Source organism: Mobula hypostoma, chromosome 3, assembly GCF_963921235.1.
Source record: "Mobula hypostoma chromosome 3, sMobHyp1.1, whole genome shotgun sequence".
Lineage (NCBI taxonomy): Eukaryota > Metazoa > Chordata > Chondrichthyes > Myliobatiformes > Myliobatidae > Mobula > Mobula hypostoma.
This window is the reverse complement of record NC_086099.1, coordinates 68,236,905-68,253,775: the sequence shown is the minus strand read 5'-3', so window position 1 is coordinate 68,253,775 and position 16,871 is coordinate 68,236,905. Positions and strand designations below refer to the sequence as shown.

Below are 16,871 nucleotides of genomic sequence, written 5' to 3'. Positions count from 1 at the left end.
CTCCCACCAACATTGAGACCCTAATTACTACCAAGGCTGATCAGGAAACGTTACTCACCTGCCCAGTATCTGATTTTCAGAGGCGACACTCTGTTAAGGCATGGTCAAAGGAACAGAGAGAAAAATTTAAGGATGTTCTCAAAGCCTCTTTTAAACACAACGTTCCCACTGACTTCTGGGAACCTTATAGCTTATGGTGACTCAAAGTGGAGAAGGGGCAATATGGATGACCTTGACAACTTTGGCCCATGCTGCAGGAGGACACAGAAGTCAGTGTAAGTGGAGGAGGGAGTGCACCACATCACAGACAAACCCACACATCTACCCCACCTCGCACTTCCTGTCCACCGTTTATACTGGTGTGGTTCACACTGGCCTCATCATTGGCCTTAGCAAACACAGAACTGGAGTCAAGGTCAAAATAAATTTATTATCGGAGTCCGTATGTGTCACCATATACTACCTTCAGATTTATTTGCAGGCATTTACAGGGAAATAAAGAAGCACGATAGAGTTTATGATAAAGTATACATAAACAAAGATTAACAAAGAACTGTAGTGGTAGTAAATAATCATTGATCCCAATAGTTTTGCCTCAGAAGATGTTTACTAGGTCACCAGTAAGTATATTCAGATTCTGGCTGGGTCCACAGCAGCAGAGGCAAGTCTCAGGAAGGTACTCGTCTACCTTTTAACTGGTTGTATTTGATGCACTAAACGGTCTAGTAATGCAGCAAGGTGCATTTTTTAATTTACGTTTTCAGTAATGCACATCTAACAACAGTATTATCTTCCTCCGTATAGTTCTTGTCAGTACTAAAGGCCCAGGGATCAGCAGAAAGAGTCCGGTGTTATTTTCCGAGGTTTGTCTGCCGAAATACCGAGGATGGATCGCCGGAAAACAATGTGCAAGTACTTCTGGAAACACGCGCGCACCACAAACCGGCTGAACTTGACTGCATGATATGTTGAAACCGGCAATTTTAATGAAGCAAACGAAAGATACACAGAAGCAATCGATGAACGACATTAAGTTCACCATTTCACTTAGCTTGATCTTTGTGTGTTGCTTTGACAGCATCTTTGCCATCCATCATCGACTCCCACCCGTTAAAAATAAGAGAAGCAATTAAAATGAAGACTTCATTTGACAGCCAAAACTATCCTTTTGAAACCTCTGAGCCTTCCTTTCATCGCTGGTGTTGATCAGCGACAGCTTCTGCCCGTCCACACGGACGAAGGCGCTTGAAGAGGTGTCAGCGGAGACGGTGCTCTGGATTTCCATTGGCTGCACCAGGGTGGATTTGCTGTGTGTATTTTTAGTGTTGCTTCCCTGTTCAGCGCCGAGCGGCCAGTCTTATTCCCCCCCGTCCCGGTCCTGCTCAGTACAGTAAAAGTCAAGGAGGGGGGAACTCACATTAGGACCGTGGCAATACCCCCTGTCATCCCGTTCTGAAATCAGCACCCAGCCTGGAGCAGTCAGAGTTGAGAGCGGCTTGCTACTAGGACCTGTCTCATTCTAATCTGCGGGTTTGCAAATGGCCAGTCCCAGCGTCAGAGACGGCGAGTGGGGAGAGACTCCGCAGCAAGACTCCGGCCCCGGGCCCGCCTTCACCGAGGCTCAACACTGGATAGAAGTAAGTTGACGGCATCTGCATTTTGATTCGATATTAGTAGGCAATTGTGTGGCTCACAGCCTGCTTCAAGTTCTGTCTCCCATCGACTTGGAACGGCAGTTACAAAAATGCATAAAGTATCATCTGCAAAGGGTTTAGTAACACCCTACCACAATTCCATGCAAGTGTTATATAGGCTGTGCTGTATGGCAAGTTTTATATTGACCGCAATTTAAAACGAACGGTCGGTAACCTTGACTGGAGGAGAAGGGTGCAGGCACTTGCTGCAATGGAGCGCGTTACTAATGTTACCCCGCTCAGTAGCAGCAAGAGGAAGTTTGACCGAGTGTGGGGAGCTCGCATCCATGATTAAGGTGATTCATGGGGTGTTTGTGCTTCCTGCAGCCGCAGCGGCCAATAGATAACCCGGGAACGACGCTTCCAACGGTGTTTGTTCAATGCAGAGGAAAGAGGTGTCTGGTGTGGCGTTTAGTCAGTGTACCAGTTTTACAGTCAGTGCACTGCATCACCCAGACCGTACTAAAACGCTTTGTAAGATTGTGCTTCTGGGAGCTGCTTACATTGCTATGTTCGGTATCCGAGGCTGGAGGCTGGAGCCAAGCTGAGTGGATTTGCCGCAGACCGAGTGAGACGCTGGAAAGTGCCTGTCGAATCTGGGGATGGTGGGCACATTAATGACCACATTGCTTGTGCAGCCACAGGTAGAGGAGCTTTAGGAGGGCAGGGAACCGGCGGACTAGCGTCCAACAGGCGAGTGCAGTGAGCCTCAGAGCTTGTTGTTTGAGTTTGCCATTGAAAATCCGGAGAACTTTCCATGACACACCCCTCCGCACCCCCCCCCCCAACACACACACACACACACACACACACACACACATACACACATATACACATACACATACACATACACACACACACCACTGAAACTAATGCAGTCCCGGCCTCGACAGGCAAGTGTCAGAATTTTGCAGCGATACCTGGCAAAACAATGTAACACGCTATCTTAATAATTGTACCAAGAATAAGTACTACCCTTATCTCTAGAGTTTGTTTATTTTGATAAATAAACTATAATTTAACACTTAAAAGTACACGTGTGTATGACTTCAAATCAGATCAGAGGAAAATACTGGAGCTGTAAAAACAGGATTGTCCTAGTGGGGTTTGATTTCCTCAATATTATCTGGGATCATCTTCATGTGAAAGGTTCTGTGGATGTGGAATTTTAAAGTCCCTCCCTGGGATCTTTTTTGAGCTAGTAGTTCTATAGTAGAATTATTTATCTCTACTAAACTCAGTCTTAAGAATGTAGACAGGTGAGTGTTAACAGAAGAACATTTTGAATATAGTAACCATAACTCTGTTAGGTTCAAGATACTTTGGAATGGTATAAGGATGGTTGGAAATTAAGGTCCTGAATCAGGAGAGGCTGATTTTAATATTATGAGATGTAATTTGGCAGGAGTAGACTGGGAGCAGTTACTTGTAGCTAAGTCAACATCCTATAAGTTGGAGACATTTAGAGGTGTTCAGGCGGATGTGACCTCATAAGAGTGAAAGTTATGAGGATCTGTGGCAAGAGAAGTAGTTAAAACAAGGGAGGTGTAAGAGGAGTGGCCATTTTGGGAGTGGGGCTTTGGCTCAATAGGCTTCAGCGAGGACAGATGAGGTGAGTGCAAAACTCAAAGGTTTCAGAGAGAAGGAACAGATAAGAACAGGTAAGATTTTTTTATTGGTTGTAAATCCTTAGTTCATTGGAGGCAGTATGGTTAAGGTTGTGGAATTTCAGGGTACCTAACAGTCTCACAGGAAATGCACCCAACTTCATCTCCTGACTGAAGGGGGCAAGGAATTGGAGCTGCAACTGGATGGACCCAGGACCATCTGAAAACCTTGTAGATGAAATGTTTACTGAGGTGGTCACATCCACAGTGCAGGCTTCAGATAGAAGATGGGTGACCAGCAGGAGAAGTATTGGGAGCAAGTAGTTGGTACAGGCTTCCCCTCTGACCATTCCCCTCATCAACAAGTTACTGCTCTGGGGGATAACCTATCAGGGCAGTGCAGCAACATGCAGGCCAGTGGCACTGTAGTTAGGTCTGAGGTTCAGCAGACAAGGTTAAAATCTGGCAGAGTGATGGTGATAGGAGACATGAAAGTTTCTGGGACAGACAAGGGTCTCTGTGGTGGAGAAAGAGATACCAGGATGGTGTGTTGCCTCCCGGGTGCTAGGGTCCAGGATGTCTCTGAGCAGTTGCAGAATATTCTCAAGAGGGAGTGTGAGCAGCCAGAGGCTGTGGTGCACTTTGGCACTAATAATATAGGTAATAGGGGGAAGAGATCCTGCACAGAGGATAGGGAGTTAGGAAAGAGGCTGAAGAACAGGACCCTCAAAGGTAGTAATCTCTGGAATGCTCCCAGTGCCACGTGTTAGTCAGGAGTAGAATAATAGTACAGATGAATAAGTAAAAATAGGCATGAACAAAGTAGTAGGTAGGACAGGACAGGTAGTTTAAAGTGTATGTATTTTAATGCTGGAAGTATTATTGGTAAAGGAGATGAATTTAGAGCATGGTAAGTACATAGAACTATAATGTTGTGTCCATTGCAGAGACTTGGTTGAGAGAGGGATGGGAATAGTGCTTAATGTCCCAGGGTCTCAATGTTTGATAAAAGTTGGTGTGGCGGGGGGAGTGTTGCACTACTGATCAGGGACAATATCACAGTTGCAGCTAGAGGGGACATAATGGAAGGCTTGTCCACCGAGTCTGTATGAGTAGAATTCAAAAATAGGAAGGGTGCAATCATTCTGATGAGACTCTACTACGATCCCCCACCCCCACCCTATAGCCACTGGGATCCGGGATATTGAGGAATAGATGTGCAGGCAAATGAAGGAAAGGTGTGTAAAAAAATGAACAAACAACAATAGGATTGTTATCATGGGGGACTTCAACTTCCCTAATATAAGCTGGGACATTCTTGGTACAAGTGGTTTAGATGTGACAGAATTTGTTAAGTGTATCCAGGAGGGTTTCTTAAATCAGTGATCATAACTCCTTAAGTTTTATTATAGCTATAGACAATGATAAGCATGGGCCTTGCAGGGGAGTATTAAATTGGAGCAGGGCAAATTACGAGAGCAGGAGTTAGGGGTAGTTAATTGGGAACAGCTGTTTTTTGGGCATCCACATCTGACATGTGGAGGGTGTTTAAAGACAAACTGCACACAGTACAGTAAAAATACGGTAAAGGTAAAAAAGTATTTACCCCCTTGGAAGTTTTCATGTTGTTTTTCACAATGGATTTAATGTGTCTTTTTTAACATTGATCAACTGAAAAACACTGTAATGTCAGTGATCTAAATTAATTACAAATATAAATCGCAAAATCATTGATTGCATAAGTATTCACTCACCTTTAATATGACACACCAAATCATCACTGGTGCAGCCATTTGGTTTTAGAGGTCATGTAATTAGTTAAATGGAGATCTATCTGTGAAGGGCTGTGTGTAGTCAAGATCTATCACTTGACTGTAGTAAAAATAGACCTGTATCTGGAAGAGCCAACTGCTGGTGAGTCAGTATCCTGGCAAATCTACACCATGAAGACAAAGGGAACAGTCCAAGCAACTCCACAAAAAAGGTTATTGAAAAGCAGAAGTCAGGAGATGGATACAAGAAAATTTCCAAGACACTGAATATCCCTTGGAGTACAGTTAAGTCAATCATCAAGAAATGGAAAGAAAATGACACAGCTGTAAATCTGCCCAGAGCAGGCCATCCTCAAAATCTGAATGAGCATGCAAGAAGGGGACCAGTGAGGGAGGCTACCAAGAAACCTATAACAATTCTGGAGGAGTTACAAACTTCAGTGGCTGAGATGGGAGAGACTGTGTATACAGCAACTGTTACCCAGGTGCTTCACCAATTGCTGCTTTATGGGAGAGTGACAAAGTGAAAGCCACTATTGGAAAAAAACTCACATGAAATCTCAACTAGAATTTGCCAGAAGGCATGTGGGAGACTCTGAAGTCAGCTGGAAGAATGTTCTATGGTCTGATGAAACCAAAAATGAGCCTTTTGGCCATCAGACTAAACATTAAAAACACACCATCCCTACCATAAAGCATGGTAGTGGCTGCATCATGCTGGGGGAATGCTTCACTGCAGCAGGCCCTGGAAGAGTTGTGAAAGTGGAGGGTAAAATGAATGCAGCAAAATGCAGGGAAATCCTGGAGGAAAATCTGATGCAGTCTGCAAGAGAAATCTGGCTTGGGAGAAGATTTGTTTACCAGCAAGACAATGAACTCAAGCAAAAAGTCAAAGCTACACAGCAGTAGATTAAAAACAAAAAAATTAATGTTCTGGAATGGCCAAGTCGGAGTCCAGACTTCAATCCAATTGAGAATTTGTGGCTGGACTTGAAAGGGCTGTTCATTCACAATCCCCATGCAATCCGACAGAGCTTGAGCAGTTTTGTAAAGAAGAATGGGGAAAAACTGCAGTGTCCAGATGTGCAAAGTTGGTAGAGACCTATCCACACAGACTCAAGGCTGTAATTGATGCCAAAGGTGTATCTACTTAATACTGACTTGAAGGGGGCAAATACTTGAGCAATCAATTATTTTGAGTTTTATATTTGTAATTAATTTAGATCACTTTGTAGAGATCTGTTTTCACTTTGACACTGCAAGAGTCTTTTTTGTTGATTGGTGTCAAAAAAGCCAAATTAAATCCACTGTGATTCAATGTTATAAAACAAAACATGAAAACTTCCAAGGGATGTGAATACTTTCGATAGGCACTGTATGTTCCAGTCAGAAGGAAGGACAAGGATGGCAAGGTATGAGAACCTTGGATGTTGAGGGAGGTGATGAATTTAGTCAAGAAGAATAAGTATGTAAAGCTTAGGAAACTAGAATCAAATTGAGCCCTAGAGGATTATAAAGAAGCCAGAAAAGAACTCAAGAAGGAAATTAGGAAAGCCAGGAGGGGTCATGAAATGTCCTTGGTAAGGAGGATTAAAGAAAATCCCATGGTAGTCTATGCATAGATCAAGAACAAGAGGATAACTAGGAAGAGAGACTACTTAACAATAAAGGAGAGAACGTTTGCTTGGATGCGAAGGATGCGGGTGAAGTTCTTAACGAGTACTTTACATCAGTATTTACCAAGGAGAAGGACATGAAGGACAGGGAGATCAGTGATGAGCGTGTTGATATACTGGAGCACTTTGAAGTAAAGGAGGAGGTAGTGTTAAAGTGGATCAGCCCTTCGGCCTGTTGGGATATACCCCAGGTTATTGAGAGAGGCAAGGGGAAGAGAGTGCTGGAGCCTTGGCCAATATCTTTGTCTCCTTCCTAGCTACAAGTGAGGAGCTAATGTTGTTCCATTGTTCAAGAGGTGATCCAGGGATAATCCTGGAAATTATGGACAGATGAGTCTTATGTCAGTGTTGGGGGAAGTTACTGAAAAAAATTCTTAGGGATAGGATTTATGAACATTTGGAAAACCATGGCCTAATTAGGGAGAGCCAGCATGGCTTTGTGCAGGGCAAGTCATGTCTTACTAACTTAATTGAGTTTTTTGACAAGGTGATGGGTAATTGATGAAGGTGGAGCTGTGGATTTTAGTAAGGTGCTTGACAAGGTCCCGAATGGAAAGCTCATCCAGCATATTAAGGTGCATAGGAACAATGGTGAATTGGCCATTTGGTTTGAGAACTGGCTTGCCCATAGAAGACAGAGGGTAGTGTTTGAAGGGACTTATTCTAGCTGGAGGTCTATGATTAGTGGTGTCTGCAGGGATTGTACTGGGATCTTTGCTGTTTGTGATGTATACAGATCACCTGGATGAAAATGTAGATGGGTGGGTTAGTAAGTTTGTAGATGATATGAAGATTGGTGGAGTTGTGGATAGTGTGGAAAACTTAGCAAAGAATGCAGCAGGATATAGATCAGTTGCTGATATAGGCAGAGAAATGGTAGTTGGAGATTAATCTGGCCAAATATGAAGTGTTGCACCTTGGTAGGTCAAATGTAAAGAGACAGGCCCTTAACGGTGTTGAGGAGCAGAGAACTCCTGGGATCCAAGTTCATAGCTCCCTGAAAGTGGCTACGCAGGTTGATAAGAAGGTATATGGCATGCCTGCCTTTATTAGTTGAGGCATTGAGTTCAAAGGTCAGGAAGTTATGTTGTTGCTTTATAAAACTGTAGTTGGGTACCTCTGGAGTATTGTACACATTTCTGGTAGCCCTATTATAGGAAGGATGGCAAGGCTTTGGAGACAGTGCAGAAGAGGTTTACCAGGATGATGGCCGGATTAGAGGGCATGTGCTAAAATGAGAAGTTGGACAAACACAGGTTAATTTCTCAGGAGTAGCGGAGGCAGGGGGTGATCTGATGGAGGGTTATAAGATTATGAGAGGCATAGATTGAGTAGACAGACAGTATCTTTTTCTATGAGTTGAAATGTCTAATACTAGAGGACATGTATTTAAGATGAGAGGGGGTAATTTCAAAGGAGACATAAGGGGCAATTTTTTTTACAGAGAGTGTTGGGTGCCTGGGGTGGTGGTAGAGGCAGAACATTAGAGACTTTTAATAAACATTTAGATACAGTAGGCATATGAATGTGAGGAAGATGGTGGGATATGGACATTGTGCAGGCATAAGGATTTAGTTTAACATAGCTATGGTATTCAGTCTATGTTTTTCTGTGCATAAACATCAAAAGATCTGATGAAGGGTCTCAGCTTGAAATTTCAGCTGTTTATTTCCTTTGCTGCCTGACCTACTGAGTTACTCCATCATCTTGTGTGTATTGCTTAAGGAGAATCCTAAAATATTTTCCAAGTAATTCAGAGGCGGTAGGTAGTTAAGGAAAGAGTAGGTCTGCTGAGCGACTAAAAGAGGTAATCTATGTGTGGAACCGGGAGACTGAATGAATGAGCAAGTACCTGAGTGAATACTTCTTGATATTTCCCAGAGAGGAAGATGTGCAGCTAAAGGAGGGATATACTGATACTATGGAACATGTCAGTTTCAGGAAGGACGTGAACATTAAGATAGATAAAATCACAGGGTCTGAAGCGTTGTATCTCGGGAAGCTGAAGGAAAGAAATTTATGGGTCTGATGAAAATTTTTGCATTTTTTTTTAAGTCATTGGCTAGTTGTAAGGCAGGTGTAGAATAGCTAATGTTGTCCCTTAGGCGGTATTAAGAATAATTCTGGAAACTACAAGCCAGTGACCAGTGTTGTTGTTGGAGAAGATTCTGAGGGAAAGCGTTTATGTTTACTTTCACAAGCAGGAACCAATTTGGAGGAGTTATCATGGCTTTAGGCAGTGGAGATACGCCTCACAAATCTGGTTGGGATTTTTGAGGAGGTAACTAAGAAAATTGATAAAAACAATTTGGTAGGCAAATTTATTTACTTGTTTAAAGGTACAGTGTGGAATCGGGCCTTCCAGCCCTTCAAGCCATGCCACCAAGCAACACCACTGATTAAACCTTAGTCTAATCTCAGGACAATTTACAATGACCAATTAACCTACTAACTGGTATGTTGTTGTACTGTGGAAGGGACCTGGAGCACTCAGAGGAAACCTGTGCGTACTAATGTACAAATTGACTTACTGAGGACAACAGAATTGAACACTGAACCCTGCCCCGAGCTGTAATAGCATTGTGTTGCCACGCTACTGTAGCACCCCAGTATAATTTATGAGGACTTAAAATACATAAATTACAATAAACACATGAAACCTTTCTAAGGCTTTTGACAGAATCCTGCGTGGTAGGCTGGTGCAGAAGGTTAAGGGAAAAAGAATCCAAGGTGCATTTACAAACTGGGTCTAAAATTGCCTGGATGATGGGAGGCAGAGGATAATGGTTGATGTGTTTTCCTTCCTGGAAGTCTGTAACATACAGTATGGCATACCATAGCGTTTGGTGCTAGGATGTTTGTTACTTGTAATGCATATAGATGATTTGGATGAGAATGCAGGTGATCAGTTTAGGACATTTGCAAATAGCATGGAAATTGGTGGAGTCATAAATAGCAAATAAACTTGTGTAAGGATATAGTGGGACATAGAACAGCTGGAGAGTTGGGTGGAGCAGTGACAGATGGAATGTAATCCAAGCAGGAGTGAGGTAATTCACTTTGGGAAGTCAAATTTGTATAAGGCATATAGAATAAATGGCAGGAACCGTAGGAGTATTGATTTACAGTGGGACCTTAGCGTGCAAGTCTACAATCTCTGAAAGTGGCACACAAATGGATAGTGTAGAGAAGCAGGCATGGCATTTGCTTGCATTCATAGGTTAAGGCATTGAATACATCATGTTGCAGCTATACAGAACATTGTTTAGACAGCACTTAGAGAACTGTGCGCCCTACTACGGGAAGGATGTGGTAGCAATGGGGACAGCAGAAGAGATTCACCAACATGTTGTCTGGAAAGGAAGGCTGTAGTTATAAGGGGAAATTCAATATGCTGGGTTTATTCTCACTATAACGTAGGAGGCTGAGGGGTAATTTTATTGAAGATTAGGAAATTATGATGGACATAGATAAGATAGATAGCCAGAGTCTTTTTGCTTCCCAGAGCAGGAGAGTCTGGAATTAGCTGGCACAGACTTAAGGTGAGAAGGGAAAAATTTGAAGGAGATCTGAGCTGTAAACTTTTCATACAGAGAGTGGTGAATATCTGGATCGAGCTACCAGCAGAGATATAATTATAAGAACTTAAAGGCATTTGATCAAGGATATAGCATAAGACAGTCAAATGGGTTTGCATGGATAAGCCTGGGCTGAAAAGGTGGATTTCTGTGCTGTATGATTCTATGATATGATAACCCACTTGTCATGTACACTAGATTTTATGATAATTGTACTTGATCCAGGCACAGAAACCGTGGAATTATTACACACCTGAGTACCATTCCACTCAATATTTATGGAGTAATTTTAAAAAAAACAAGTACATGAGAATTTCTGCTGGTCACAAAATAGTTGATGTAAAACAATACCAGAAATTTATGAAGAATTAGTTTGCATCAGCATAATTTTTAGTGTAGGCTCATGTGATTGATATGCACCTGGGGACATACTGCAAATAAGGTCTGTTGGTTGAATCATTTTCCCAGCCAGGGAGCATACTGCACCTGGTATTCTCCGGTAGTTTTCATAAAGACACTGACCAGGCTTAGAACAGTTTAACTGGCTTGTCCCAGAGAGCACAACAAGAATATATATCATTGCTTCTTGGTATCAGTAAAACTCTAGGAAGATACTAGTTAGGTTTCTAGATAAGTGAATAAAATGATTAATCAACTTTTTATATGTGGTCATTGTTTTACTAACAACTTGCTAAAACATTTGACAACAAAAACTTGGAAATATTAGCTAATGCTGGAATTTCCTGACATCTGGCACGGCCAGAAGCCAAAAAATGGAAATGATCAAAACCTATCGTAAACAAAGTCTCAAATTGAAGCCAATGTTTTTTTTTGTCAAACTGCAAGTTGTTTATATTTGTTTACAATTAGTTTTCAGTCTTCTTTCTATGTCAATACTTACACATTGGACAAATCATAAAGCAATATCCCATGGGATTTATTTAACTTATTGTTCATTAAAACCATTAGATCTCCCAGTGTGAAACTCTATTATTTGACAAAGGAGAGACTGTCTAAAATATTTCCTAATGTTAATAGTCAGTGTGATAGATGTAAAACTGAGATAGCTACATTGACACATATGTTTTGGTCATGTTCTGTATTGAAACAGTTTTGGAAATCTATTTTTTCTACAATTTCTAAAGCTTTAAAAATTAATTTACAACCTAATAAATTGACAGTTTTGTTTGGTATAATTCTTCAATATGTTCATGGTATTTCTATATCAGACCAACGTAATTACATTTGTTACATTATTGGCTAGATGGGCTACTTTATTAAAATAGATGCTTCTGCTCCCACTTTGATACAATGGTTCTCTCAGGTGATGCTATGTTTGGAAAAAATCAGGAGTCGAACTTTTGATCCTCGATTTGACTTTGAGGAAAGTTGGGGCTCTTTTGCCGGTTACTATCATTTGATTTGAGTTAATTAAGATAGTCCCCTTCTGATTCTTGGGTAAATGGATTTGGTTGGCAGATTGATTTTTTTTTATAGAAGGTTGTATGGCGTATAGCTCCGGGTTTGTGCTCCAAATGTGTGTTTTTTTGTTAGCTGGGTTTTTTTTGTTTTAATTAGTAGGGGTTTTTTTTTTCCTTCTTTCTTTTTTCCAAAAAAAAATAGCTTTAACATTTTAAGCTCTACGCTTCTTTTTGGACTCAAAGCTCTACGCTTCTTTCTGGATTCCAGACCTAATCAGTTCCCCTCTACCACCACTCTGCTCCGTCTAGCGGAATTAGTCCTTACTCTTAATAATTTCTCCTTTGGCTCCTCCCACTTCCTCCAAACTAAAGGTGTAGCTATGGGCACCCGTATGGGTCCTAGCTATGCCTGCCTTTTTGTTGGCTTTGTGGAACAATCTATGTTCCGTGCCTATTCTGGTATCTGTCCCCCACTTTTCCTTCACTACATCGACGACTGCATTGGCGCTGCTTCCTGCACGCATGCAGAACTTGTTGACTTTATTAACTTTGCCTCCAACTTTCACCCTGCCCTCAAGTTTACCTGGTCCATTTCCGACACCTCCCTCCCCTTTCTAGATCTTTCTGTCTCTGTCTCTGGAGACAGCTTATCCGCTGATGTCTACTATAAGCCTACTGATTCTCACAGCTATCTGGACTATTCCTCTTCTCACCCTGTCTCTTGCAAAAATGCCATCCCCTTCTCGCAATTCCTCCGTCTCCGCCACATCTGCTCTCAGGATGAGGCTTTTCATTCCAGGACGAGGGAGGTGTCCTCCTTTTTTAAAGAAAGGGGCTTCCCTTCCTCCACTATCAACTCTGCTCTCAAACGCATCTCCCCCATTTCACGCACATCTGCTCTCACTCCATCCTCCCGCCACCCCACTAGGAATAGGGTTCCCCTGGTCCTCACCTACCACCCCACCAGCCTCCGGGTCCAACATATTATTCTCCGTAACTTCCGCCACCTCCAACTGGATCCCACCACTAAGCACATCTTTCCCTCCCCGCCCCCCCCCCGCTTTCCGCAGGGATCGCTCCCTACACGACTCCCTTGTCCATTCGTCCCCCCCATCCCTCCCCACTGATCTCCCTCCTGGCACTTATCCGTGTAAGCGGAACAAGTGCTACACATGCCCTTACACTTCCTCCCTTACCACCATTCAGGGCCCCAAACAGTCCTTCCAGGTGAGGCATCACTTCACCTGTGAGTCGACTGGGGTGATATACTGCGTCCGGTGCTCCCGATGTGGCCTTTTATATATTGGCGAGACCCAACGCAGACTGGGAGACCGCTTTGCTGAACATCTACTCTCTGTCCACCAGAGAAAGCAGGATCTCCCAGTGGCCACACATTTTAATTCCACATCCCATTCCCATTCTGACATGTCTATCCATGGCCTCCTCTACTGTAAAGGTGAAGCCACACTCAGGTTGGAGGAACAACACCTTATATTCCGTCTGGGTAGCCTCCAACCTGATGGCATGAACATCGACTTCTCTAACTTCCGCTAAGGCCCCACCTCCCCCTCGTACCCCATCTGTTACTCATTTTTATGCACACATTCTTTCTCTCACTCTCCTTTTTCTCCCTCTGTCCCTCTGAATATACCTCTTGCCCATCCTCTGGGTCCCCCCCCCCACCCCTTGTCTTTCTTCCCGGACCTCCTGTCCCATGATCCTCTCATATCCCCTTTTGCCTATCACCTGTCCAGCTCTTGGCTCCATCCCTCCCCCTCCTGTCTTCTCCTATCATTTTGGATCTCCCCCTCCCCCTCCAACTTTCAAATCCCTTACTCACTCTTCCTTCAGTTAGTCCTGACAAAGGGTCTCGGCCTGAAACGTCAACTGCACCTCTTCCTACAGATGCTGCTTGGCCTGCTGCGTTCACCAGCAAATTTGATGTGTGTTGCTTGAATTTCCAGCATCTGCAGAGTTCCTGTTGTTTGAGCTTTAACATTTTGTTTTTTAAAAAATTATTGTTATTGATATGCTGTTTAGCTTGGTTAATAGTTTGACTCTTATTATATATATTGATATATTGACTTGATTATTTTAATGTATTTTGTTGTTGATTTTCAATAATAATTAATAAAAAGATTTAAAAATGAAAATGAAACTCTACTTTCAGTAGGATTGTTATTAAGTATTTTAGCTTTCATACTGATGTTACTGATTCACACTTCTCACTATATCATGATGATTGTAAGTTTTGAGTGTTGAAGTCATGAACGAGTGGGTCAAAGGAGAGTTCAGGTGTGATGACCTTGCCAACGTACGTGTTGCTGCATGCATCTAAGGGATGATGATTTGGGTCATTGATGCTGGAAAATTTTTAAAAGTGGAAATAAAAATCTCAGTTATCTGTATTTATAGAGATACTTTTCTAGACAGGAGGCTTGAGAAAAAACTTACTACCTTGAGAACATGAGGGGGAAATATCTTCATCAACATTTCTTTCTTAACTGTCATTTATCCAACTGTATTTTGTGGGACCTTGTTTTAATTTGCTGCCATTTTCCTTGTATTAAAACTGATTAAGCATTCTGCAGGTATGAAAAGTGGAATATATAAATACAAGTCCTTACTTTGTTTCACATACTTGATGATGATAATGTTTCATTCTGGAGCTAGATTGTGGGTAGCAAGAGATGTAATTTTAACAATCCTTGAATTAATGAAACTTGTTTTTGGCACAGAATGCAATTCTACTAAAGCTGACTTCAAGTTATTATAATTTGTCTATCTGGCACAGGTATAGATTTAGAACAAGTTTTAGTCTTCGCATCTTCAGACTGCCAACACACATGTTGCCTCCTCCACTTCTTGTGATAGATGATGTTGCGGAGGAAGCTACCTTCCAGCATTGTACATTACTTTGTTGGTAAATGTGAATAACTGAAAGGAATTTATTTGTGCACGAACATGCAATCAGAGCTAATCAGACAACAGAATATTTTATTCCAGGCATTTGCAATGTCCAGTCATGGATAATTCCTCTTGCATTATTTCTCCTGAACAACTGTTAAACTACTTAATTGAATGGTGTGACGCCTACTGGATAAGTAACTTGAAACATAATGGTTTACTGAACATAAACTGCACCAAGCATTTGAATAATGTAATGTGCATGCAATCTCTGCGGGCAATGGCAGTATTTTCTTTGCAATATAAACTAAAAAAATTCTCACATTAGCAGTATTTTGATTTCTTTTGGGACTATTTTAAGTCATGAATATGTTTATTTTCGTAATTTATAGAATGTAATAATGGAAGTTTATAGAAAGTTTATTCTCATGATAACTTGAAAAATACTCTATTCATTATAATATAGGACCAGAGAGATTGTTTAATTTCCCTTGCCATAAATATTAAATCCAATTGAATTCTTATAGCCCTGAAACTGCTAGTGTACTTCAATAAACAAGCCAACAGGTTTTACAGGGCTGTCAAGAGATTTTGAGTAGCATTCATAATATGGCAATTTTGCTACTAATCATGATACAGAAACAGTGAAAGCTAGATTGTTGGCATTATGATGCATTATTTGAGTAAATAGATGTTTGGCAAAAATTTTATATTTGGTGAGAGGAAGTTTCACATGTAATTTTTTTCCCATGATTTGTTGGTACACAGGGACTAATGGAATGTATTCAGTACCACTTACAGTATATTTCACAGTTAAGAAAATAAACATTTGGCAACCTGTCATAAAAGTGATAATTCTTTAGACAGATTTCTAAAGAAATACTGTCATGTAGGTGAATAGCATGGGTGTATTTATGGCAAGCACATGAGTAAAAAGGGAATAGAAGGAAATGGACTATACAATTACTAGCATGGAGTTGTTGGACTGAACAGCTTGCAAATTGTGTGTAAACTAGCCACACTATTTATGCAAAAGATGAGTCTCCTCATGAAAGTCATGTATTTCCTCATATAAAATAATATCAATGGGGATATATTGATCAATAAAATGAAACAAATAATAAATTTGTTGAAAAGATATGCTGAAAAGGATAGTTAGAGTTCCTATGGGGGCCTTTTGGGCTGTATAACTTGATACTGTTTTGTCAACGACAAGCAACGGTATTTGGGCAGTACTGATTGGGGTGTGGTCACACAGTGTATAGTACTGATCAAGCAGTAATTGGAGATAGGGAAAATTAGGGATGGACCATAAAAGCCAGTCTTGTGAGTGATGCCCATAACCTTTAAGATTCAAAGATTCAAGATTCAAAAAACTTTATTGTCATTCTAACTATACATCAGCTCTGCAGGGCAGAATGATACTGTGTTTCTCAGGGGCAGTGCAATGAATGGATGAAATGCTCCACATATGGGATATGGTAAGTAGTCAATTGCAATCCAGTTTATCCCCAAGAATATCCAACATAGAGATTCAGGGTGTAGTGCAGAATTTAAGTCAGTGAGGGTGAATATTGGTTGTGAGTATAGCTAAAGGGTTTTAAATGGTTATTGTCATGTTCGTTAGTCCCTGAAAGTCAAGGTTACAGAAACTCTATTTTTATTCATAGTAACTTGCATCCACTTTAGTTCTACATACCAACTATTGCCCATTTTGATAGAGGTTTGTCTTGAGTCAATGGCAAGCAGGCCCATAGTGACTGGAGACCAGGTTCAGCTACAGACTTTGGACACATACATGTTGCCAAATACAAACATTAGTGCACACAGACAGGCACCTGCACTAATGCCCATGATTTTGCTCCCCCCCCACCCCCACATCTTTGTCAGCTCTCTTTCCTTAGTTATTCCTTCCCTTCTAGCCTCCTCCCTCAAAATTTTTCCACTCATTTCTGCTGCTCTGTCTCACATTGTCATTTAACCAATAGGGCCTCTGTCTTCTATCTTGCTCATCTACCAACAAAGTCTCTGCCTCTAAAACCTCTAAAACATGTCCACCTCAAATTCAATTCCCTCAAACTGATGAAGGCTCAATTCCCTCCTTCCCTAACCGCCTGCAGCCTTTCTTTTCTGAACCATAATTAATTTCATTCTCTGCTGTTACCATTCCTTTTACTCACAGGATTCAAATAACTGCAAAGCTCCTTTAGGCAAGG

At 41.5% G+C, this 16,871-nt stretch overlaps 1 protein-coding gene across 14 annotated transcripts in view; it reads left to right on the top strand.

The window, feature by feature from the left end:
* Positions 1 to 437: 437 nt before the first annotated feature.
* Positions 438 to 16,871, top strand: part of limch1a (LIM and calponin homology domains 1a) — a 395,389-nt gene continuing 378,955 nt past the window's right edge. For 12 of the 14 annotated variants that reach the window (XM_063043243.1, XM_063043232.1, XM_063043235.1 and 9 more), the window contains exon 1: positions 438 to 1,637. In XM_063043243.1, the coding sequence (XP_062899313.1) occupies positions 1,539 to 1,637 (99 nt within the window). In that variant the 5' untranslated portion in view covers positions 438 to 1,538. The remainder of the gene's footprint in view (positions 1,638 to 16,871) is intronic. The other 2 variants (XM_063043242.1, XM_063043244.1) reach the window with 2 other exon arrangements.